The sequence below is a fragment of the Solea senegalensis genome, linkage group LG5, assembly GCF_019176455.1.
Source record: "Solea senegalensis isolate Sse05_10M linkage group LG5, IFAPA_SoseM_1, whole genome shotgun sequence".
NCBI lineage: Eukaryota > Metazoa > Chordata > Actinopteri > Pleuronectiformes > Soleidae > Solea > Solea senegalensis.
This window is the reverse complement of record NC_058025.1, coordinates 23,386,355-23,412,694: the sequence shown is the minus strand read 5'-3', so window position 1 is coordinate 23,412,694 and position 26,340 is coordinate 23,386,355. Positions and strand designations below refer to the sequence as shown.

Sequence of the window (26,340 nt, the reverse complement as noted above, 5' to 3'; positions counted from 1 at the left end):
GTGTTTAAGCCCGATTCACTGATCATTTTCATGATCAGATTATTCAAGATGAACTGATTTGGTGTGTCCCGAAATGCAAAAAAACAAACCACAAAGATCTTACCTTCATAGAGGAGCAAAGAAACCCGGAAAATTCACATTGAAAAAGCTGATATGCAGCTGCAGTTGAAATCCTGTGTGTGTGTGTGTGTCCTGTGTGTTGTGAAACCTATAATTAGTCTCAGTATCACCTTTTGAACCTACTTTTCCACTTGTTACCTTCGCACCATAAGCTCCAGCTCGGCGGGGAGGCAGCAGAACCATTACATCCAGCTTCAGAGCAGTTGATTCTTGGGCACCTTTTGATATAAACATATTTACCTAATTGACATGATTAGCCTAATTAGCATTATTAATGAGTTATTTAGTTGTCACTCTGTTGTTAAATTACCAGCCAAAGTTTTCATCATTGAGCAAACAAACCAAAAAAATGACACCGCCAATTAGTCTGCCTTTAAATGCATGGACACGTTATTTAACCTTTGACGCCTTTACAAGCCATTAAACAGTCAGAGGTCGAGCAGCCTCAGGCGTCGCTTCCCGCCTGCTCTCTGTCCAGTTGCAGCTGGGTTCAAGGAGGGAAAGTACATTATTGAAATGAATCATTAGCTTGTGTTTCCCTTTTGTATCGTGACAGGCACAAATCCCAGAGCAGGACCCCCCTCTAACCCCCCCCCAAAAAAAACTAGATGAACCACGACAACAAAGCATTCCTCATAGGACTTCAAATAGAAGATGGAAATGGCTGCACAGATAGACATTCTTAAAATATCAGCCAACTGTCCCATTAAACATGAGCAATGATATCCTTTTGGGGGGGAGAAGGGAAATGTAAGCGCTGTCCGTTCCCTCAGTCTGTGTCATGACATGTTATTGATATTTTCAGGGAAGGGAAATGATTGTTTCACTGATTGATTTCCACATTAACATCATGTCTATAATGAATATTTTAACACAGGATAAATATTAATGTTTGATTTCGTTTTAACAGCTGTTGTTACTTATGACTCCGAGCAGATAAATTGTCCTGTGTCCTTATTTATTGCGTTTCTTGAATTGTTTTTGTACTGTCAACTGCAACACACAGTTCCCTTTGAGGGACAATCACACTTCTGAGCTGGACTGAACTGAAATAAGACACAGAAAAACTGTCACCTCAGCTTTGGGTCGTCAAAGCTAATTTTTCAAGATGGTGAACGGTCTCAAAATTCTCCACAGTGTGTAGAAGCAGGAAATATGGTCACTGACTTATTTTTGTTTGTGCATGTGTGTTCTTTTTTTTGTTTCATAAAACCAGATGCAGATTTCCACATTGGTCCTGCAGCGCAGTTTAATGTTTTCGACAGCTTCCAGGTCCCGACTGCAGAAGACTGCGGACGCCTCACCCCGTTTCAACACAGCAAATCTGGAGAAACCTCAACAATAATATCTGCGAGGTACGACTTTTTATATAAGCCTTCCTCCTCTGTGGTGCAGCTGCAGCAGCAGCAGCAGCAGCTGGGACACTGAATGGAAGATTTGCACAAAGAACGTCTCTTTTTATGAATTACAAGAATTTAATGTTTATTTTACAGATACAGAACAGTCATTCTGCTTCATTTATTTACTTTGTATTGCTGCAAGTCAGTGCCATGGTGCAAGCTTCTCAGAGCGGCTCAAAAGTTTCAGAATGTTCCTCCATCAGATCTCGTATTTGTTTATTTTTTCTTCCCTCAAACAAAAACATTTGATGTGTTTCGACACCCTCTCCCTGTCTCTCTCTCTCGATGAGCTCAACATGCAAACATCTCGTCTACCTAGAAGGTTGATGATGGACTACATAACATATGGCTTTTTTGAAAGCAATAAAAACAAGGCAAATCAAAAAGTGCATCCAACACAGAAAACGAAAAACCAAAAAAAAAGAAGAAGTTCCAGTCTGTGATCAAGGTATAGTCTGAGTTAAGGAGAGGTCCTGCATTTCTGCCGCGTCACTGCTGGCTCAATGTCTGCACCGCTCAGGTGAGAGGCGCTCTGATGTAGAGCTGTTGTCACTTGGGGGTTCAAAGGTCAAATCAGACCCTTTTTAGATGTCCATGTTCACCCCAAAGATGCGTTTCCCTTGTGAATAAATACGCCAGGGTTTATCCAGCGGAGGAGATTCAGGCTGTGAACGCACCACTGGTTGCATCAGCCAGATTAACAGAGCTGTGCTGTGCTGTGTTTCTTTTTCCATTCCCACAGTGCTGTGTACTGTTGGTTGAGGTGGACAACAGTCATTATCTGGGCCCGTAGTCATAGTTAGAGGGGCCGCTGGTGGCTGAGTACATGTTAGCTGTCGCTGGGTTCATGTGGTGATGGTACGTGTGTCCTCTGATGCCGGGTAAAGGGTAAGGTGACGGCCTGGTCTTGGCCCCCAGGTAGTGTTCGTACGTGGTGGGGTACTTGTACGGGTGGTGGTGCAGGGTGTCGGGGGGAATCGCGTGGGGGTCTGAGCGGAGGTCGTGGGGAGGGCTGGGTCGACCACTGGTGAGTGGGACGGCGTGGAGGCCTCCCGGGACGGGCAGGGCGGGGCTGAGGACGCGGGACATCAGCTGGTGAGCTGGGTCGGCGTGTATGGGCGTGCCGCTGGGGTCTCGCTCGTATTCCCTCCGACTGTCTTCTGTGGAGGAGGAAGAGACATGAGGACGGTCAGTGACAGGCGACATGGGAATGCTTGGCCTCAGCAGTGTGTGTGTGTGTGTGTGTGTGTGTGTGTGTGTGTGTGTGTGTGTGTGTGTGTGTGTGTGTGTGTGTGTGTGTGTGTGTGTGTGTGTGTGTGTGTGTGTGTGTGTGTGTGTGTGTGTGTGTGTGTGTGTGTGTGTGTGTGTGTGTGTGTGTGTGTGTGTGTGTGTGTGTGTGTGTGTGTGTGTGTGTGTGTGTGTGTGTGTGTGTGTGTGTGTGTGTGTGTGTGTGTGTGTGTGTGTGTGTGTGTGTGTGTGTGTGTGTGTGTGTGTGATCAGTTGTGCTGCAGTATGTTATGACATGTACCGACACCAGTGTGTTAGGGGGTGGGAGCCAGCAACAGTTCACACTGCACTTATTAATGTAATAATAATAATGATAAAAATCACTACATAGTAAGAAGCTGTACTGAAAGTGTAAATAATAATGATCTGCTAATATATAAATACTGGTCTGTAAGCAATAAATATAAACTATTATTATTACAAATAATTTCAATTTCATTCAAATTATTTTAAAGCATGTTATGGCCATGTCATAATTTGGGTATTGTTGATATTATCATTACTACTAGTAGTAGTAGTAAAAAGTATTATTAGTATTAGTCTTAAATTATATTAAATATTACATTATTATTTTATTTAAAAGATGTAGTTGGTTCAAAGGCTTTTAAGGTATTGTTGTTACTAGTTGTGTGTTAGTAATAATATTAGTATTTCATAGCCATGGTATAACTTGTCAGAATTAGTCTTAGTATAATTAAAACTAGGTCGGATTAGATTCTCTCTAAAGCTTCTAATGGGCGCGGTGCAGCCCGAGTATAATTAAGGAACATGACATGGATTAAAAAACAAATAAATCAATTCATCATCAGCTCTTGTTTTCATTGCAGCTTTTTCCTTTGTTGTAAAATAGTATCAGAATGTTTTTTGATATTGATAGATGAGGTTAACTTAAAAGTCGCGTAGATTAGCCTGAGACCACACGTTTGAATTAAAGACTTAAGAAAAAGCTTGTGAATATTTTACAACATGTTTGATAGCGTGCGTGAGTGTTGTGAAATGAAACACAGAGCGAGCCGCAGACCTTTCTCTGTGCCGTTCTGCTGAGGTGGAGATGACATTGGGTTTCTTGTTCTGGCAAAGGCACTCATTATTGGCAGCGAGCCTGGCCTGTGATTCCTGGGCCTGGAGCAGAGAGAATGGATTCAGTTACATACCCATTTAATGAATGTCAAGGGCACATATTCTTTATTATGTATTAAATTGACAAATGCATTTTAAAAAAGAGTTTACACTGACACGTGTAATGAGCATTCACACGTTGACGTGGCTGCACTTTGCTGTGACTGAAATGTGAAGCGACCTTTCACACAATTCACATTGGCCTGTTTCATGTAAAAATAACCAGGAAATCCCCGTAAACTTGAATGCTACTGCTTTAGTTTGTGTGATAATGGAAAAAAAAGACATTTTAAGAGCTGGATAAATGCATTTGGACAAGGTTTCAGCTGTCTTATTGTCCCACTTGTGACAATTAGACCGTGCCTGGTAATTTGTCAGTGTCATAAAACCACCAATGACTGACTTTCAAACATAATAGTGATGATGAAACATTGGGCAGCTCATTGTATTCCTTTTTTTGTGTGTGACAAACTCCACCCATCTGCTACATGTGAGGGATAATAAAGCAAACAGGAAAAACTGTTTTGCAAAAAATGCTCTCGAGCGCTGATGTCAAGTTTTTTCTTTTACATCATAAGACTACATTACTGTTTTCTTCTGTGATGTAAACACTCACCAGTCCTCTGGGTCACAGTCCCTGAAGCCCTTTGCGAAAGGGTTGCTGGCTATCTTCAGCTGTGTGATCTGAAATGAAGAGCATAATATCATGTTAACATAAGTGCTGCATGCACTGGGAGGAGAGCAGTGATTGGAAGTAGTCCGAGCTCTGTTGTTTGAGACTGTGCCTTCAACTCACTGCAGTGTGGTATTCAAAACAAAGTTCATTTATGTAACTGACAGTTGATTCAACGCTTGTCTTGTTATGAACAGTGATGATTTCCACACTGACAGCTGCACACAGTCTCATTCTTTGGATCATAGCATAGCACAATCCAGCCTCAAACTAAAAAAAAATCACCTTATTCATCCTCAACATTTATTTTACAAGTGTTGTTATTAAGGGAAGTGACACTTCACCCACTGTAGCTGCAATCTTTATAAAACAATTACCTCCTGTAACATGATGTAAAATGAAAAGGAACACTTGTTTCCTGCTCGCGGGAATAAACTGCAACTGACTTTTCACCATCACTCGTGAGCTGCTGATGGGAGCTGAATATTATTTTTTTTTTCTCTGAATAACCCACGCACGCACTGGTGTGTGTGTGTGTGTGTGTTTGTGAATCTAAACAGACGCAGCATAAACTGATGAAAAACAGAGCAAAGGGAAAACGAGAGGGGAACCAAAAGCTGTGCGCAAAGAGCGCACGCACCATTTTTACGCACGGCACCATAGGAACACAAATCATTATAAATAATGAAATCAAATATTTTTATATAACATTTTCATCATCAGTAACATTTTAAAAAACGAAATATTTCAGTGTATCTGTTTATTTTTTATTTAAAACCTTATATTAATATAAACTCGTGTCATTTTTAAAAAGTGTACTTCACACAGATGTGTATTTATTTTAAATGGGTGACGTGTTGTTCTTACCCGGTGGTTCTGGTACGCTGTGACCGCGGTGAAGCGGGTTTCCTCGAACACGAAGGTCTTGTAATTCTCCTCTGCGTATTTCTCGCTGTCCTTGCGCGGGTCCACGTAGACGACGTGGAATCTGGGCTGGTAGCGGTGCATGGAGTTCAGAATGATCTGGAACAGGCAAAAGTGTTTATCAGCACTCACGCGCAATTATCATCCATCATTGTAGCAAAGGTCTCGAGGCGCGCAATTCAACATTTCTTTATTATTTTTTAAAAGAAATGAAAATAATTATAAGTAAAATAAAACAAAGCCTTGTATACATTTATATCATTCACAGCTCAAACGAGAACGTTTTTGTCGCTTCTCATTTCCAATAAAGGAGCATGTTAATGATTTAAATGCAGAAAGAACCTGGTGCTTCTGTTTTATTGCATGTTAATCTGTAATAGTTCAGTTTTACGCCTTTTTAATGTGGCTGATTACAACACTTGTCATTTAAAAGCACTAATCGAAGTTGTTTGCTGCAGTTGTGTGCGTAGGCTACTCTTAATTTACACTATAAAGAGTTCCATTTTTCTTTTCTTTTTTAAATTTCCATCACAGCTAATGAAGTGACACACGATCACGGAAACTCTCGGGCAAAGGGAGTGAGTTTATTTCCAGCGGTGAAATATTCCACTTCCTTGCCGTCATTTCTGGAGTAAAGCCTGTCGTACAGTGAAAAATAGACTTTTGGAAACATCTCATTATAGATTTAAAAAATAATTAAAGTGTAATAACTTGTATCAATCAGTGGAGGCTCAGCCTCTGCAGACTCTTTAAATCTTTAAATGGAGAGTTTGTACTATTTACATTTCACTGTGATTCTCTGCAGTTTATATCATTATTTACGCAGTGGTTTAAATAAAAATGTGATACAAATGAAATATCAGGCCTTTTTAACTAGCTGTGTGTTACTGTACTTACATGTCCGTTGTCATCCAACAGGTTGTTGGTGAGTTTGAGTTTGTCGAAAGAGACGATCTGCTTCATCCACTGCGCGCCTTTGGCCGGAGAGTCCGGGTGATAGTGGACCCGGCCCGGTGTGGCGGGGTCGGCTTTACCCGCCACCAGCCACGACGAGCTGTGGAAAGCGTACCTGCAAGGATCAGAGTGCGGGGGTTAAAGAAAACTAGAGGTAAGACACGAGCTTCCAGTATTTAGAATTCATTGTCCAAGTATGAACGCACGTGTAAGGAATTTGACTGTGAGTTTACGCAGGAACGGGAACAACAAAAATGCATGAGTTCAACACTCGTAGAGGAATATTACTCAGAAACTTTCATAAAATAACCAAATAAATACATGAAAAGTCACACACTGAGGATAAGAAACGAAAAGTTATAAAATGGCACTATCTCACAAATGCATCATTCATATTAATGCCGTATATCTTATGTGCAACGCCCTACACTGTTTACACTATATGTGTTCTTATTATTTATTGTATGTAATGTTAATTTTTATTTATTTATTTGCTATATTTTTTATATTCCTATATGTTAAAAACAAAAGTTTACTAACTGTGCCACTGTTCATTTCCCGGTGTTTGGGACTAAGGACGTTATTTAATTGAAGGTAATCATTGCCCACAAGTGACTGGATTTATTTTTAAAAGGGTTTTTGTATTTATGGTGACATTTTTTCCCCCTCCTGCTGTTGGAATTTAACTGCGCAAAGATGTGGCTTGTGCGCATCAGTGAAAACCAACGAACGAGTGCAACGTTTTACTGTCCCGCAGAGACACATGTGAGGTGCGTCTCGTGCAAGAGGTGTCCACACGAGTTAGACCAACCTGTAACGCTTGTCGTCTACAGGCAGGAAGTCCATGAGGAGCATGTAGTCTGCCATGGGATCCATCCCAAATATTTTCACTTGGAAAGTTGGAAACATTCTCCTGCAAAGAAAAGAACAGAAAACACAAAGCGACGGTTACATTTAGGCTTTAAATGATGTCCTCTGCTGCTGCTGCTATTTCTGTGTCATATTGTCTAAAAACAAATCTGGATCGTGTGTGTGTGTGTTGTTTGGATTATTTTAAATAAGTCAGAGGAGCCAACAAATTAATCTGCTAAAGTATTATTCTAATAGTTACTATTATTATTATTATTATTCAAAGCCAGCATGTTCACACTGTATCCAGCTCTGGTGTCTGCACAGTTTCGAAGTGTGGCCTGAGCTGGAGGCTTCAACATGACAGAGGCTTCACATTATTGGAAATGACGCGATTGAGCCCGTGCGTAACCAGATAAAGCTCCCACTGATCTGACTGGAGCTTTTTTTTTGGCTTTGTTGTCTTTTCACTCCGCGCTTGTAACGTCTGGCAAACTGGGGCTTTCATTTCGTTTTCTTCAGCTTCTCTGATGGAATCCAGACACACGGAGGCCTACGCATATACGCGCGCGCGGAGTGGAAATAACACACGCGCTCATGGACTTAATTTTTTGCGTTATTTGACGCATACGCGAGGATGCAGGAGGGTAAATGGCCAGTATGATAATGAAGGCAGTTATTTTTGCTTGCTGATTTATTTTTGACATCTATCAATTAATTAAGAATAGTTTCTATTGTTTTTCCCCCCTAATGGATCCACTTTGATTGTTAAAAAGCAGCGGCTCGGTATGTGGCCACGCACACAAACATGTGTTTTTCTTCCCCCCCTCCTCCTCCTCCTCCAGGTTTAGGTTACTGTTTAGGCAGATCCATATCCCCCAACAACATCAGCTGAAAGTTGAGTAATCCTGCCGAGTCAGTGAAAGGGATCCTGAAAAAAATCAACGCTCAATTAACGTCAGTGTTGTGGCTTGGTGAGGCTGAAGGAGCTGGTAAAGTGTTAAAGTGCTCCGCTGCACCTCTGCTTTCTCCCGCGTGCGCACGCCCTCAGCAGCCCTGCGTGACTTTTTTGTGACTTAAATCAATGATTTTACGCGTCTGCATGGCAGAGAAAGTTACACACGTGTATGTATTTAGTGGGTTGCTTAGTGTAAGTGAGATATTTGATGGGCTGCACTGGAGTCAGGGTCAAACTTTGGGCAAAATAAATTAAAAAGTTGAATTATTTTTGCAATAATAATAATAAGGATTCATTTAAAAGGCTTGATAAAATCAGCTCTCGTTGCATCACAAATATTCAGATTTATTTTTTTCAATAACTGCATTATTAATAATTAAAACATAATATACAATAATAATTAAAAAAAACACTAATATTGCACTTAACATTATATTTACTGGATCTATAAAACTGCACAATCACACACCTTAATGTATAGCCAAATGTGATCATTATTATTATTATTTTTGTTTTACAATAATCCCCTGTAAAAGTTTGCATATTTTTTTAATAACACATGCACTGATCCAGGTCTTGTGTGTGTATATAGCCACTTTACAGCAACACAAACATTCATGTTTGTCCGTTTAAAGTTGATAATGAAACTATTTACATGTGCAGGACTCCTTTCTGTGTGTGTGTGTGTGTGTGTGTGCAGCAAAAAACGTGCTATATAAAGAAACAACAGCAGCTACTCCTAATTACAAATTGGGCTTACGCAAGTACTGGAATTCAGGGCTGTATATATGACATAAAGAATCAAGACTTTAGTATTGCGACACTGAATGTATGACAACATAACCATAATAACACTGCTTCTTATGAGTGTGTGTGTGTGTGTTAAACACTTGATTTGTATGTTCTATTTCTGTGTAGATTTGCATTGTCCTGCTTGCGTGTTTATCTCTCACAGGTTAAGGGTGTAAAAGTGTGCTGCATATACAGGAAAAGCATCTTTTGTCTACAGTTGCTCTTTTTTGGTCAACTATTAATAAAGAGTGGAAAAAATTATTACAAAATAATGGTCGATTGGCGAAATAAAGTCAGTCCATTAAGAAGACCAAAAGAAAAATATACCAAAAAAATACTTGTTTACATGAACTTGTTTGCAATTAAATTAAATGTTCATATACAAATGTAGTCCTTTAACGTACGTGTTTATATATAAATAATTAACTCTTAATTTTAAAGAAAGAAACTTAAATTAGGAGAATAAAAACTTTCTGTAATATCAGTGATATTAGCTGCTGCTGCATTATATTAAAATCATATTCCCACATATGCGTCACGCGTCCTGCTCACCTGCCCGCCTTGGTGACGATCATCTCGGTGCCCAGCTGATTAAACTCGTCCCATAAAGCTTTCATCTCCAGCTGGACGTTAATGTTGGCCACCTTCGGGTTCTTCTTCACGATGGCTTTGCTGTTCGGTGTGGAGCTGGAGGACGACGACGAGCAGTTGGGAGTCCCGCTGTCGCTCGGCGGCGCCGGGCCCGGGTTGGAGCCCGGGTAGTTGTAGTTGTGCTGGGCGGCCGGGCACGGCTCGAAGTGGGTCTCATGTTGGCTGTACGGGTCCCCGGGGGACGGAGAGAGGTGGTAGCCCCCCGGCGTGTTGAGGCTGTTCAGGCTGCTCGTCGTGAAGGCTGCAACATCGCAAAAATGGGACAGCTGCGTCAGCCACGGACTGGATATGGCTGAAATCATCCCAAAAATAAAAAAAAAGACTTGATTTACTTAAAATGCCTCACACTTTAAACACAGATAGTGAGACAAAAATAAATGACGCAGGGTTCGGCGAGCTCCCAGTGAGTTGTCAGGCGCAAAACGCACCCGATTCGGTTTAAGCAAAGTTTCCGTCTCGGTTCTTCGTTAATCCCTGAGGTTAATGCATCCACTGCGAGCGCGCTACACACAAACACACTCTGTCTGATCTAAAAACTAAAGTAAACGTCCGAAAAGTTTCCAAAAGTACCGCAGAGTCTCTGATCTAGTGCTTGAAACGAGCCTGTGGTGAAGTTTTAGCTTTGCGCTCTGAGCCTGTTGCTCCTGCCGCTGCCGCTGCTGCTGCTGTTGTGTGTAGGTGTGAGTGTGTGTATGAGTGTGTGTGTTAACCCCGTCTCCTCTCTTATCTGTCGCAGAGGGCCTCCCCTTTGCGATAAAACTGGTTCTTATTTCTATTTAGATAAGGAGCTGCAGGTAATGCGCCTTTTCCTCGCCTTGGGACGCGGGGACTGATTGACAGAGAAGTGCGGTCCTTTTATTTATTTATTTTTAAATGGGCTTTCCGGCACTTCATTTAACTTCTGGATAATGGTATCGCCCACATCATCAGCCCCGTTTACAAACAATAGAGGATGTGAGCGGCGGAACGCAGTGGATACGGTTTTACAAGGTAAACACTCACTGATTTGCATGAACAAACAAACAGGCAGCTGCAGGTGACTGTTGCGTTCTCGTTATTGGACAAATAGAGGCCCCATGTGGAATGGATGGACGGACGGATGCGCGCCCTCCTCCGTGTTACATGTGCCTATTATGGTCTGTTTTAGCCTCGTTGTCAAATGTATCTAATCCTTTCTAAGAATTAAACTTGACTCTGAGCAACGCTTTGGGTTTGGAATGGGGATTTTTTTTCTTTTCCACTGTGGCTGCTCTGCAGACTCTCTGCTGGTTATGATCATGACCGAATTTGTGTTATTTTTGGACAACCGAGCCACAATTAGTTTCATTCTTTTTTGCTCTTAACTTGCATCCATGCATTCAAAACAACGCACCCATTTGTGCGCGCTGTTGCGCGTAATTTCAGCTGTGATGTGCACATGCTACAGCAGCTCTACATGGGCATCAACAAACAGTTTACCTTCCATTTCCCGCGTCACAGTGCTGTAGTGCATTTTAAAGGAACTGTGGTTATGCAGGTCTGGCTTGTCTAGGCCGGTTCTCTGTTTGTCAAACGCAGCGTTTCCTGCTCGCTCTGCAGCCGAAATCAGAGAGGCAATACTGAAAGCGTTCGCCTTTGGAGAGAGGGGACCGTCGTCGTCCATAGGCGAAAGATCGGGTCGGGAATATCCGTCCCTCCTCCTTCTCCTTCTCCTCCTCCTCCTCCTCCTTCTCCTCCGCTTTCTAGTCGCACAGAAAGCAGGAGAAGGCAGCGCACAATGGAGAGGAACATGCGCCAAAAAGGAGGTTTTCACATTCCGCCACCGGCGCTCGGTGGGTGCGAGAGTCTGGGGCGATTTGCTCTAAAAAAGTGTTCCCACGATTAAATGTGAGGAAGACTCTCCCGTGTTTTAGTTCATCTGGTGAGCCTCTAAACACGTCCCGGTGTCAAAACATGATTCATCCGCGTAGAAGACACACGCGAGGGAGAGAAAGAGAAGGAGAGTTCCCTTGTTTCTCCTCAGGTCTGTGGCGGGGAGGTGTCATCTGAGTCCTGCCTTGAGGAGAAGCTACTACAGCAACGAGAATGTCAAAAGTGAGCAAGATCCACGCCTCCCCCTGCACCAGCAGGAGGGGAAAAAACTGTGTGTGCGCTCTGCACGGGATGTTTTATTCCAATAAGACCCCGTCAGTCAGTCATTTGAATTCAACTCTCCAACGTCACTGTAATGTCCGGCTTCAATGTGCGCCACTTTTCCAGTAAATTACGGGTCTATATATACACGGTATACATGTGTGTGCATATTTTAGCTGCACAAGCTGCAGATAGAGCCATTCTGTCCCAGAGTCACTGTATTTTACGCACCAGCTCAGTGTGAAAATGTCACTTTTCTCACTCAGTGTAGCAACAGGTTGTCACACACGTGCAGACACATGGACGATGATTTTAAATCAAATGGAAATGCAAGTTAAAAGAAGTGAGCCATGGCAGATGTGTCACTACATCTAAGAAACGACACTTGTTTTTACAGTTGTATACGCGCCACTGTTTGGATACACACATCCCTCTCTCTGATTCCCCTGCGTCCGCTGTCCTAAAGCCGGATAAACACTGCACGTGGCACCCGAGGCCCGAGCTGGACTTGACCTCTCCGCCTCGTTAGCTCTCAGCTGATCCAGACTGTGATTGTGTTGTGACAGAGCGGCCGGATCGAGTCTTTTAATTTACACTAGAGTCAATGGAATACGTGTGAAAGCAGCAGCGGGGTTCTAATGGGATAAAGCAGTTAGAGGATTAAGTCCTGTTTGTTTTGGGTGTTCCGCTGTGGGAGGGAGAGAGCGTAAATAAACCACTGTGTTGAGATAGATAGATAGATAGATAGATAGATGGATAGTACACATACACGTGCGCTCTGATGATGTGTTCCTCCAACCCTTTTTTAAAATCAGATATGATGCCTCACTTCATCAATGCCAAGTCGGAAGCCTCCTTTGTAAATACTAAGGTGATAACAGACAAAATGCAGGGCAGATGAAACTGGGATGAGTCTGTGTTGGAATGATCTCGTAGGCCTCAGGAGCGGCCAAAAACACTCACCCCTGCGCTTCTCAGTATAAAAAGACTGAACGTGCAGCTGACACATGGCAGGAAAAAGCTGTTTGACTCAATGGAATTAAAAATCTATTATTTTTCACTGCAATCATTGCGTAACAAAACTCACAACAACACGAATGCCCTTTATTTTGAAACATTTTCAAGTGAACAAGTGATGGTTCACACGATAAAATAAGCAATGTGTGTAGCCGCAGTCTCCATAAATGAAACCATGCACATTTTATCAGCTGTCCAGTTAAAACCACTGCGTATAGTTTATAGAGAACCATTTTCAGTTTCACTGCGCGTCATGGGCGCACACCTTTTGATTTTTACTGCTCCACAGAGCCACGTGTGCCGTTTCTGAAGAGTGTAAACACATGCGCTCCAAACCTGACAGCTACAATTAAGGCAAAGTGTGAGCAGCCTGTTTCTCCATATTCACCCACTGTGGGCTCCGGCAGAGCGCGGACGCACAGTCACATCTCATGCAAGCATCGTCAGCAGCGAAATTCGATGATTTTATTATTATAATAATAATGATTTAATTTAACAATACAGTGATATCCAGCAACAAGCTTATTTATTATAGCACATTTCATACTGTTTGTGTTCAGCGTGTGTCAGACTTTAGGATCAACATTTAATACTGCTTACTTGCAACATTTAGACATTTTCACAATAACATCCGTGTTTTTTCTTTGAAATAACAGCCGTTAAAATATGAGTTGTCTTTATAGAGCCATTGCTTTCCGTGTTAAATGCATTATTTTTGGAGTTTTCTTATCAAATTCTACGTGATTCGATTTAAAATTTTCACAAAGAATAATGTAAATACACATCTTTCACTTGGTCTTTCTAGTGCTTAATTTATCGCCTTTTATCCCTGAACCATTGTGCATAGTAAGATGTACAGTAACAGACACTGTAAGGTATCGGGGACAAAAATACAGAGCGCATGTGCCATTTGGCACGCGATTTTACGCACAGGAATAAAAAAGAAAATTAGAATAATCACAATAACATCACAATGCCTTATGGTTCCTCGTGCGCTAAGACGCACACGTATATGTGATGTCTCGTGTGTCCTGGTTTCATGACATATCACCAACCCCCTCCCCCCCACGCAGCACGGATCTCGTAAATTGCTGTTGTGCCATCGGTGTATCTGGAAGAACCTTGTTGGACACAAACACACACGCACACACACTTTACGCATGTGTTAAGGAGACAGTTAATTTAACGAGAGTCTCGGTGCCATATTCGGTCTGATAAAACATAGTAATGACAAGTTAACATCATTTTACAGATAATAAATCACACATTCTAAATATATATATATGTATATAAAAAACAATTGTTTTTCCCGTTCACCTCAAGTTATGTGGACCGAGGCGACGCGCTCCAAGTATAAAACCTTATCCTATCTAAATATTGCTCTAAATCCCTGAGTGTGGAGGAGAGGAAGTGAGCAGTTGACCGCTGACAGCAGAGAGCCCGGGGTGTCCGCTCTCTCCGCGGGGCTTTAGGAAACGCACGGAGAGATGCAGGTCAGGAGGAAGTGTTCAGTCATCTGTAGGACCTCCGGCCGCTCACCGAAATCCATGAAATTCATACAAATACAAATGTGTGTGGAAAATTGAGGCGCATTTCAAAACTATACTGTCCTTAAATTATGAGCTGAAAGGGAAAAAAAAGCTTCCAGAAACGCTACTTTTATTATTTCAGATTTTGGAGCTACTGATACAAGCTTATTTTGATGTCTTTGATTCAGCACGTGTGAATATTGGCTCTGAAACAAACAAAAAAGTCAATTAAAATCATGTTTTCATCAAGGACACGAGCCATACTTAATTCAAAATTCAGGGACTCTCCTTTATGATCGAAAGGACTTTCGTTTCTGTGAATTTTGAATAGAAATTAAAATAAACATAAACCAATTAAATTAATTTCAATTAATTACAACTTATGGGATTTTTTATTTTATTTTATCACCTGTAAAAACATTGTTTATTTTGTGCATTTACCCGCGCGAAAAAATACCTTTATTTAAAAGCCATAATTGTGTTTTATTGACAAACATACATTGGTGGAGTATAAAGATCAATATTGATTATAAAGGCAAGTTATTTCTATCATAAAATAATGAAACATAGTATAGTAGTAGTAGTATGACTCTCTTGTTCTGTATCATTAAATCATCTGATATGTGTATCATTGTGTATTTAGTGTAGGATAATATGAACTCCACTGTCTTTAGATATTTGTGAAAAGCTTTAAAATAAATGCAGGTGCAAACGGTCTTACAGCAGCAGCAGCAGCTCTGAATTTGTCGGCTGACTAAATGTGTGTTTGTCTTCATTCGCTCCGCCAAGCAAAAAAAAGAGAAGAAAATCCACCTCTTTTCCCGGAATGCGAAATCCACATCAGCACAAACACTATATAATTGGCGTTTTTCATTAAAAACGTCCAAACATTTCAACTGATTTCTTTCATTATTTATTTTCCCTTATTTATAATTTAATTTCTACATCTGTCACTGCGTGGTTTGGTGGATATTTGGATTTTTTTTCCCCCTCCCTCTGGCCTTGCTTGATGGTATGATTTTTTTTATATTTCAGTCAAAAGTGCGTGTATTTGGTGTTTACTGCAGGGCGGCTTGTAAATCCCGCACGGGAACTGTGTTCACATTGTGTCACAGGTGTTTGCAGATGCACATCATTCATTAAGTCTCCACTCGTGCGTAAAGGCGACCACAGTGCACTAATCCCTCAACGTGTTTCAATACAATCACATCTAATGCAACAAAATCACTTCATATGATATCATATTTTACATTGACACAGTGACTCTTGTGCTTCCAGTCATAAAGGGCGTGTTAAAATAATATTATATATTGTTCAATTCTTGTTAAATGTTACAGGGATTTTCACCTGGTAGCTTTGTGACCCCTGTGTGGCTCAGAATGCTTTGTTGTAATAATATTACAGGGATTTCCACCTTTTCTCAAGCTAAAGAAGAAGATAAAATAAATAAGCCCAAACCACATTTCCTTGTTGGCATATAAATGCACTTTTCCTGTTCAGCCCTGTTCTCTCTTTTATTTTAGGGTCATCATGGACATAAAAACACAATGGACATGAACACAATGGCCGAGCAAAGGTGAAAATCATGATTCCCTGGTGTCTGTCTCGGGTAAATTCCATCATGTATTCCCACATTCAGAAAACACTGTGGGAAAAAATGAGTGTTGACTTCATATTATTCATATGAAAAGATCTAATAGATTTTTTCCTGGAATTATATTTTTAATTGCACTAGTTTTTTTCCCCCCAAACCTTTTGACCCACCTTTTTAAAGATGGCAAACCATCGCAAGCAAATTCACTATATAATTGTGACAAGAGCAAATTTTGTTTTACCATCTCTGGCTTATTTTATTTATTATATTTAATTAAATTCTATAATGCCTAATATTATTTTACAAAGTAAAAGCAGACTTTTCATGAATCTTTTGTTAAAATTGGGAAAACAGTGACCCTAAAAAGAATCTCAAGCAACATCCAGATCCAGTACCTGCATGAAAAAGGACCAGTTTATGGGATGTTTGTCTTTTTATTCAACGCGGACACATTTTGATTCGGAATTGTTTTGAATTTTGAGGTTTGACGACTTCACACAGCTGCTTTTTCTCCAAATAAAAAGAGACAAAAAAAAAGTGCAATTATCACTTTCTCCCTGCCTTTTGCAGATGTCTGGGAAGATGTGTGTGCCACCATTATTTGTTTATGTTGGGAAGAAGGCTCCTTTCTCTCTCTCTCTCTCTCTCTCTCTTGCATGTCTTCCCTTGAGTTAAAGAATGAGGCCGACAGCTGCCAACTGTGCCCCCCAGAGCTGCCCGGCTGATGCAGCGCGGCCTCGACCCGCTCCTCTCCTCTGCAGCTCGGCTACACCTGAAGCAGCACTGTGAAGAAGAACCAGGTGAACACTCTGTTCCTCCCATAAGATTCAGTCTCATGTTTGTATTTGTTGAATCAGAACAGAAAGAAATGGCGATGCACGTGTTTGTCCGCGTGGAACGCTTGTGTTATGAGTCGAAATCTCATGGAGACAGAGAGTGCAAAAACAGCCTGGAATGTCAGTGTAGGACATAGGACGGGTGGAGGGTGGGGTGTGGGGAGGGTTTGCTGCAGTCGGATCCCTTTTCAAAATCACTTCTTCTCTTTCCCTCCCGTCTTTGTTTTAAAACTGGGAAGCTTTTAGCTTTTGAAAAGTATCCTTTTCCTATCTGTTGCACGGCCGCCCCAGTCGTCATCACCTCGCCTCTCCCCGCAGCCCTTCTGCAGCGCCGGTAAATAGCTGGCATTCCTGCCACAAAGAACCGTTGATGTGGGCCCGGGGGGGCCTCCGTGATCTGCCCAAATTAATTAATGCCTTTCCTCTGCCCGAGCAGGGTCCGCGGCCTTTGTCTTCTCTAATACGTCTTAAGCCCGGTATGAAATGCAAGGGCAGAGCCTTACGCTCATTATGAATCTGTCACTGCCTGCTTTGCTCTTCTCGGCCTGACCCGTGATCCTAAATAGGCCTCAGTGTAGCAGAGAAGCCATCCTCGACTCTGGTGTTGGCCCCCTCGCCCCCTCCTTATCTGCCGCCCCTCCCTGCTCCCCACTGGCTTGGTATTTATTTGAATATGAGAAGGCCTGCTTGTTGTTTCTGGCAGAGGGGGCTCAGGACTGAGACCCGCTTCCCACCGGCGCTCCATGCGCCTCAACACCCCCCCAACTCCTTCCATCCTTCCATCCCCGCGATCACTCTCTCCATCTGTCCCTCCACAGTCACCCTGGGTTGTTGACTCCTCCTCCTGCTGCTTTCATGAACTTAAACCTTAAACCTGTAATCAAAGGCCATTCAAAACAGCACCACTGTGCATGTGTTTGAGATCATATGTGCATATCCCATTAACTACTCTCCCTCCCATGGTGAAGTTAATAACTGTGTTGGCCCAGGGTGGTCGGGCTCAACGTTCAGCTAAAACCAGACTTTTATAATAAATGTAAACGTGTTCGTCCAACAAAACAAAAACCAGATAATGCGATTGGGAGTCAAATGACTGTTGCATGCATACGTACGACGACCGGACCGACCTTGGCACTCCACTGTTCCACAGTCCCCGGCCTTCAGCTTTGACCTAGAAGTAAAAAGAGAAGCCGGTGAGAAAAACATGGCAAAATGTTTGCTCTGTCAGATTAAAAAATGTCGAATTTAATGGATAGTAAGAAGACATGGGATGGCTCGCAGCCAGCTGAAGTTGTTTTGGTTCGATGGGAAAATATCTAAGCAGAGAGTGGACACATCGCCACCTCAGAGACACACTTCATTGTCGTCCAATTAACAATGCCGTTTCCCCCGTTTCTTCCCGTCGTCGCTTGGTTGGCCCAAGCTCCGACCTCAGCGTTCAGCAACACGATGATGAGTCTCCCAATTTGAAACGCCAAAGGTGTTTAGTGGGGTTTTAACACGGCAATCCATTCTGTGACAGCAGGATCAAGATGGCCTCTCAGCAACAGCAGGAAGTGCATAACGTGTCCATTAGAGAGCTGCCCCCCCCACCCCACCCCCCCTTGGACACCAACTCCAGACAGTGAAATTAGGGGATCAGAAGCGTGCAGAGATTTGACCTTGAGGAATGCTATTGCCACACCCCCCCGGTTGGAAATGCACAGCAGAGGAGACAGGAAAATGAGCCACAATGTGGCTTTTTGTTTGGGCGAACAGGGGATTTGGGTTGAGTGGGGGAATATTGGGCCTTCCTGTGCTCCTCTTCCATGATGAAGAAGCAGGAAGTCACACAGGAGGTAAACAATGTGCAGAACGGAGCCGATACCAAAGCCTGGAATTTGCACCCCCATCCTCCCTGATGGCATGGCTCTGGGCCAGTCGATAATGGACGTGGCGCCCAACAAGGCAGCGTCCATGTTTGAAATATTTCCTCAGCAAAGAAAAAGTATATAAGTAAACGTAAGTCAGTGCAAAATGGACTTGTGGGGGCTTTGCTTGGATCAGCCACATCTCGGGTCTCCGGCTGCGCTTCAGGTCACAGATCTTATTTTGTCGGCCTTGTCACTCAGTCACTCGGAAAAAAAAAGAACAGCCTTCACCAATCGGAGCGAGGGTTGAGCCGTCTCACGCTGATTACAGCGATTCATCATGTCGGCCGCTCCCTGCCACCACATGTTTGTTTTGATCTCTTCCTCTCCAGCACAGTGACAGTGAGAGATGAGGGACCATGTGGCAGGAGCCGCACTGTGCCACAGAAACCAGCAGCAACACGAGCGGCAGCTCCGGTTCCCCGTGTGCAGCTCCACGCTCCGGCCACACAGCCCCAGCTCGGAGGAGACGGAGCTCAGTAGGGCGTGGGGGAGATCCAGCTCGATGGCTAATTGCAGACCAAAAGTGTAACTTTAGGTGATCGGGGGATTAAGGCATGTTGACTTGTGTTCACGAGGGGGCTAAACTGACACTCGGCTCCCCCAGAGTGGACAGTTCCTGAAACCCTCTGGAGTTGGCTGGGGGGTCTGGGTCACATTAAGGGGGTACTGTGTGGCCTGCGAGGGCAGACCACATGACCAGCTCCTCTAAAACAAGCACTGCTGTGTCCATAATGTCAAACACTTCCTCCATCTGCATCCATTAGCCTGCTCTGGAGGTGGCGAGGAACATTTGAGAGCCCAAAGAAAACAACAGGTCCAGAGATTACATGAAAAAGTTCCCTCACCTATTGTACTGAGGCAGCAACAAGATTTACTCAAGGAATCCATTCATTTAGCACATAATAATGATAAGATTTCTGTGTTTTTTTCATTGTTTGAAATTTGATTATTTGATTATATTGTAATTAGTATAATTTATAAACTCCAATCAGTTGTGTTTATTTCATCGAGGTTAGGTTTTAAACATTTCTGGCTGTATTTAAAATATTGCTTCTTTTTTATATCGTGTAACAAGAATTCTTTGGGGGTTTGATATGATTTATATTTTTATTCCAGTTCCTTCAAATATTATTCCATACATTTTTACTCACATTATTAAAAAAGAGAGAGAACTATGACAGGGAGCATGTTTCTGATAAGTTATGGCCGCCATTGTTTTATTGTTTTTTTCCCCATCTTCAGGGTTTGTTTGAGGAGGACGAGTTGGTAATGTATGTTTATCATATCGGGTATGGGCCTTTATGATTTATAATGTTTACAGTTTTCTGTTTTGTTGTTTGTTTTTCTACTTTTCTGTCTCTCTTTACTCATTTATGTGTGTATATGATTTGTTTACATGAACGAAAAAAGGGGAAAATGAACTAGATCAACTTTTTTAAAACTTAAAATTTAACTTTTTCAAACACTTTCAAACACAACAAAATTATATTAATCCACATATTAATCATGTGGATCTTCAGTAAAAACAAACAAACTTGGCCTTCATGTAAATGTACATTTTCTTTAATAATGAAATAATTGAAAGATTAAATTGGTAGTGGTACTACCTTAATTTTTTTTAATTTCAACCAAATAAATGAATGGGTAAATCACAGAATTATATTTTATAATCAATAAATGAACAAATTCACAGAACAATCAGTTCCCCAAAAGCAAGTTTTCTCATTTAAATTCCTGCTTCAGTTTTTTCTTCATTGAATGACTTGACTTTTACTTACTGACCAATATTTGCTGTGGATTTTGAACACCTTTATTTACACTGACATGACTCCACTGTGCCCCGTGCTTGCATACAGGTATTCCACATGCCCGTATCGTCCCGTCCCGCACCATAAAATATGGATGGACTCTCTGACAGATGAATTAAGCAACACTGACGGGCAGAAATGGAGCGACTTCCCATGCGGCTCGCACTGAGAAAAAGGCCCCAAACACCAGAGCGAGCTGCATGTGGAAAGAAATGGCTCTTGTGTTTGGGTCTGATTCCTCAGCTCATTAATCTTGAGTGTTGTCATAGTGGCATATTTTCAGCCAGCCTCAATGTAATGATATTTAAAAGAACATGTCCTCGCTTGCTGTGCCGTCTCTTACCGTATCTGACATCACCGTCCTAGATACCAAGTTGTGTTTACAAAATGACTAAGAGGAAGAGGGTTGGACATCACCAGAGACCCCTTTGGTGGAAAGACTTATTTTTTAATTACATTTTTATCCACCCTTTTTCTTTGTATCTGCCAGTATTACCAGACAAAGCCCCATAATCACAATGAAATTAGAAAAATGTACAACTCCAATTTTGTTATATATATATATATATAAATATATATATATATATATATGTGTATATGTGTATATGTGTGTGTGTATATGTATGTATATATGTATGTTTATATATACATATGTGTATGTATATATGTGTATATGTATGTGTATGTATATATATGTGTATATGTATATATATGTATATGTGTATATATATATATATGTATGTATAAATGTGTGTATATATGTATATACATATATATATATATATATATATATATCCACACACCTAACTGTGTACATGGTACTTAGGCAAAATATACAGATTAATGCATAATTTATCATTATAATAACATTATATTATATTGATGAAATTTTTATTTATTCCACAAACACTCGACATATATACTGAATTTTTGAGGTAAAACCTTAATTTAAGAAGTTTTAGAAACACAAATAAGTGGTTTAAGGAGCAAAACATCGTCTTAAATGATCCGACATGTATTGTGATTATTAATAGTGACTAATTTTGAAAAATGTTTTATTGCCAATCCCTAGTCACAGTTTAACTTAATGTAACAAGCAGAGAGGAATTTTAATAATAACAATAAAAAAGCCAAAAAAACAACAGATGTTAGGTTTGAATGCTCGTAAAATGTTGCTCATTTATTGGCTGTGCTGAGAAATCACTGCCTTTTTAGCTTCCAGCTCAACCACTGATCCGTGCTGAAGCCTGTGCAGCAGGTTGATTGAAGGGAATGTTTGGCTGGAGAGACACAGTGAGTGTGTGTGTGTGTGTGTCTTTTTCTCTCAGTATGTGCGTGTCTCTGTTACAGACCTTGGAAAAAGCAGTAGCTCCCCTGTGTGGTTTTCTGGTGAAAGAGCACTTGGCACCGCAGGGGTGAGGTGGGCATTTGTGTACCATGACATAAATCACACGGCTCCTCTAACGCAGCAGGAGGTGACATTTTTACTCCTCAGATGGACAGCTGACTTTTTTCTTTTTTCTTTTTTTAAACGCTGTAAATCTACTGACCTGCATAACAGAAGCCTCTTAAATGAAAGTGACGCATCACTGATAATCTGTAGAATCCTCCGAGTTGTTCTCCACATACTCAGTACAATGTCTTCCTCCATGTTTAACCCTCAGCCGGCGCGCTGTTGTTGACAACAGAGTGAGAAAAGCATCTGTCGTCACCTGTCTGTCCAAGTGACATATGACAACAAACCTCCACAACACACACACACACACACACACGCACGCTCATGCATGCACGTCCATGCAGGAATTACAAGGGGCTGAAAACAATTACACAACTCCTTAATACTGACAAGCTCAGCTATCATGATGATAACTTCTATGTAGTAAATCTGTAAAATATGTGCTACGGCGACCTTTAGTGCATAAAACGGTGAATGCATTCTATAATTCAGAACATCCACTGTCTGTTTTATGTTTTTAAAATCTCTGAACCTTTGAGGTTAATCTACTTAGAAGTGAAAGTGTGTTTGCTCTGAGTCACGGCAGTGTGTAACTATCACGACATGAGACAGTGACATTAACAGACAGCGAAAAAATGTATACATATGTCAAATACCCATCGAGTAAAGTGTAAGAGAGCATGAGCTAACCATGGCTGTAGGTTATCTGTCTATATTTTAACACATCTCCATGGAAGACCTGTGCTTTGTTTTACTTTTCTCCTCTAGTCAAGACTTTTTTGAGAAGTGTACTGAGGTTTTTTAGTTTTCTGCTCATAACCCATGTGCTGAAGCGCTACGAGCTGCGTAACCAGGTAGAGTTTGCGAATGAGAATATAATATTGTCTGCAGCAAGTTGGTATATTGACCATATCTAACATATAACTCCTTTAAGCTGTTTGTTGATATGCACACACACGTGCAGAGTCATTTGGCGAGAGGCCCTTTGGTTCAAGTTGATGTTTGGGGCAAGCCGTGATGTTGCTCAGCTTCAGAGGCGACCTAATAGCAGGATCAGGTGTCTCCGTCCATATCAGATGCGTCCACTCCTGCGTGGAGTGGATGGACGGCTTCAGAGGGCATGTGCCCTCTCTGTGGACGCCCGCCCTCCTCCTCCACCCTCCAAATATTTACCTGACATGTCTCCATGGGTGGCGGCCCATCTAAAGAAACATGTATACACACATTCACAGTGATGGATGCTTTAAGCATCCAGATATACACACTCGGGTTAGTGTTATGAAAGTGGATATAGATGCTGTTTGGACTCGACCTCTTTTTTAAGATAATATTGATTTATTTAAAAAGAAAAAAATTGAAACTTTGAGTATTTTTCAAATCAAAATTGTGTTGCAAAAACGTCACCGACCTGTGTTGAAGAAGCTGAAGAAACACTTATTTTTGTCACATAAGTGCATTCACACACACACACCTGCACACATGCTTGAACGTGAGTTCCATTCCCGTGTCAGGCCTCATTGGTGTCGACACTTTGATGTCACGGACGCTTGTTTACTGCTGCAAATTAGTAGGCAGGAGGCCTTCAGAAGAGCAGAGAGCGTAGCGGCCTTCGTGGGTGGTGGTGGTGGGTTCTTCTTCAAACTTCACCCCAGTTCTTCTGCTATCTCCTTCCCCCCCCAGTGCAGGAATGCTTTCAGGTGGACTCGCCTACCGCAGAAGGGCCTGGGTCAGCATCCCAGAGGCTGGAGAGCCTGGACCTCAGAGGACCTTCTGACATGTGTTGGAACAAGAATGAAAAGTGAGTGGGATAAGAAAAGAAAAAAAACAAAACGTTGAATGTTTAGGAAACAGATGTCTTTTACAGGCCTGCAGTGAACGTCATACATTCATTCATGATCCATGACAAATGATTTCACACAGTGTTGATTAGGTCTCCACACGTCTCTCTCTGTGTTTCTCATTATAGCGGCGTTTTTAGGACTTGTGTCGTCCAGCAGCGTTCCCGCGCTGCACACAGGAAGTGATTTGTTTATATCGAGAGGCTGAGACGACTGACTGAAAACACAAAGAATACATATTTTGCAATTTTATCGAATATATGCGCCATGTTCGTTCGTACATGTAAACACTCCCTCAGTCAGGTCTGATAGTATTGCTTGACGGAGCCTGTTTGCAGCAAACAAATACAGTTGCATTGTTTCTGTTCACAAAGACTGCAGCTTTAAATCTCCACATAAGTATGATAATGAATATTTGGTTGTATTTAATTATCCATTTTTACCCTTACAATTTCCTTTAAAATGACTATCAACCTGTTGAGAGTGATAGAATAAGTACTTTTACTATTTACTTTTAATAATCTAGTATAAATAAAGTATCTAGTATAAATAAAGTATCTATATATCACATTAGATGAGACGAGGCAGCCACGGCTGAACACAAATATAGAAAAGGTCCAAAACAGTCTTCTTTTTATTATATTTTATGATGCCAAAAAGCTTTTACATGTTTCCCTTTTTCAGGTATTCTGGTTGAGTGGGGGCACTGGGCTGAAACAGGAAGTGGGTTTGCATTCTAACTGGGACAGAGAGCCGTCAGCTTGACCAAAATAAGAAGAGTAAACAGCAATGGGTCCACAGGGAACTCTGCTGCTGCTGCTGCTGCTGCTGCTGCTGCTTTCAATGGTGAGAACACCACACTCCCTCTCTTCCCATTTAGTTACTCTGTGCATGTGTGTTTGTAAATTTAAACATGTATTATTGTTCTAATATTTAATCTGTCTGAAGAAAACTGAAGAAATTGTGTGTGTGGAACTGTGTTGTTGGTGATCTATAGTCAAACAAAACAAATAAATCAACCCCGTAGTCCGTCGTTAACCAGTAAATAATGAGATGATTCATTCTAATCAACGCGTCCATGCAGGAAACTGCTGCTAGTCAATAAATGATGCTCATTGATTCAGATTATCTGTTTGTTATGGTTACAGGATGTTTGTGTCTGTCGGTAAAGCAGGTTTTACTTTGAAGGCAGGGGATTATTTGGACACACTCCTCCCCCGTCTCCTCACCCCCACCTGTGACTTGTGACAGCCGTCATGACAGTCCCTTAGTGCAATGTGTGTGTGTGTGTGTGTTTGCATTAGTCTGGTCTGAGTAAACAGGGATCCGGTTTCCTCTGAAGGCTTTTATTCCGCATCTTGTTCATTCCAATTTAAAATAGGAAAAACGTTCCACGGGGAGCGCATTGGATCACGTTTGTTTTCAAGTACAACGAGGGGTCGTATCACGTGTTGGCATGTGCAGTGAAACTCTTATTACATCCATGGATGAAGGTCAGTATGCTGTCTGGGTCTTTTAATGCGTGTCATGTGCACTTTGATCGTCCCTCACATTTGGGAATATCACATTCCCACTCATGTCTTTCCCCTTTATGTCGACATCGAAACAAACACGGACTCAAAGCGTTTAATTACTGTTAAATACTTATAGAACGTTTTCTCATTTGTTTAAACAAAACACAGGAACATATCTCTCCCTATCCCAGCCTCATATCTGCCTCTGCCAACATAACAGAAAAATACACAGTAAATAACAGAAGCAATATCATATCAAATCTGATAAGGATGTTGGTAACGTGTCCATATACAGTAATTACAGTTGCCATAATTCCCATTTAAATTTGTATTTCTAATTGTTTTCAAGGGGAACGAAGCAAACGCTTGAGCAGAGGGGGAAAGTAATGAATTACAATTACTTACGCTACTGTAATTTAGTAGTTTAATTTTTTTTAAATTTGTAATTTCACTTTTCCCCTTGTCCTTTTGTCCATGCTGCCATGTGATTGGCTGAATAGACTGAACAGGTGCACTCATTTAAGTCTGCTGATGAGTGAGTGGCACAGAGGGTGATAGCAAATCCTGGGATTATTATTATAATTACATGTCATTGCTTTGCTGATTGTGGGCCGTGCACGATATGATGCACATGTACATCCCTGGTGGGGTCTGTCGTCCCTTTGCCGGTGTTTGAAGAGACAAAATACCAGCTTGTTTGACAGAACTAATTAAATATCCTTCTTTTTTATTTGTGAAAATGACACGAACGCCGACTGTTGCCAGATATTGGAAGTTATTCTGGAAAAGACATGGGCAAAAGCACTTAGTTACAGGACATTTTCTCCGCCTTTTATGGTTAAATTAAGCAAAAAAAGGTCCAGATGGACATTTTGAGGATTAGGTGTTAAAGGGATGGAAGATTTGCGTCACCACTTTATCACTTCTACACTGTAGCTGTGTCCTGAGGTGTGAGATTTGAAATCACCTACAGGATAGTGACATAAAATAGGTCAA

General features: G+C 41.5%; 1 protein-coding gene and 1 long non-coding RNA gene across 5 annotated transcripts; one reads left to right on the top strand and one right to left on the bottom strand.

Annotated features, from left to right (window-relative positions):
- Positions 1-1,701: 1,701 nt before the first annotated feature.
- On the bottom strand, positions 1,702-11,574 carry tbx1 (T-box transcription factor 1). 4 transcript variants are annotated; one of them, XM_044025694.1, is made up of 8 exons: positions 11,186-11,574; positions 9,629-10,019; positions 7,289-7,390; positions 6,421-6,592; positions 5,467-5,622; positions 4,543-4,610; positions 3,829-3,929; positions 1,702-2,680 (listed from the first exon to the last, which is right to left on the bottom strand). In XM_044025694.1, exons 1-8 carry the CDS (start codon positions 11,367-11,369, stop codon positions 2,298-2,300), a joined length of 1,557 nt encoding a protein of 518 aa, XP_043881629.1. In that variant the 5' UTR covers positions 11,370-11,574; the 3' UTR covers positions 1,702-2,297. The 4 variants fall into 4 exon arrangements, with proteins under 4 accessions (XP_043881629.1, XP_043881630.1, XP_043881632.1 ...); XM_044025695.1 differs by having other exon boundaries at positions 1,702-2,677; XM_044025697.1 differs by having other exon boundaries at positions 1,702-2,677; positions 9,629-9,968.
- Positions 11,575-16,256: 4,682 nt separating this feature from the next.
- Positions 16,257-24,660, top strand: LOC122769279. Its single transcript, XR_006360419.1, has 3 exons — positions 16,257-16,779; positions 23,673-23,790; positions 24,515-24,660. It is a non-coding gene; the product is annotated as an uncharacterized LOC122769279 (long non-coding RNA).
- The last annotated feature ends 1,680 nt before the right edge of the window (positions 24,661-26,340 follow it).

What these genes read in the sequence shown, in the direction of transcription:
- tbx1 (XM_044025694.1), bottom strand. Translation starts at nt 11,369, where the DNA reads ATGGACGACGACGGTCCCCTCTCTCCAAAGGCGAACGCTTTCAGTATT. An exon ending in ATCGTCACCAAGGCGGGCAG is followed by an intron (nt 7,391 to 9,628) that starts GTGAGCAGGACG and finishes TTTTCTTTGCAG; the next exon opens with GAGAATGTTTCCAACTTTCC. An exon ending in GACTGTGACCCAGAGGACTG is followed by an intron (nt 3,930 to 4,542) that starts GTGAGTGTTTAC and finishes TCTCTGCTCCAG; the next exon opens with GCCCAGGAATCACAGGCCAG.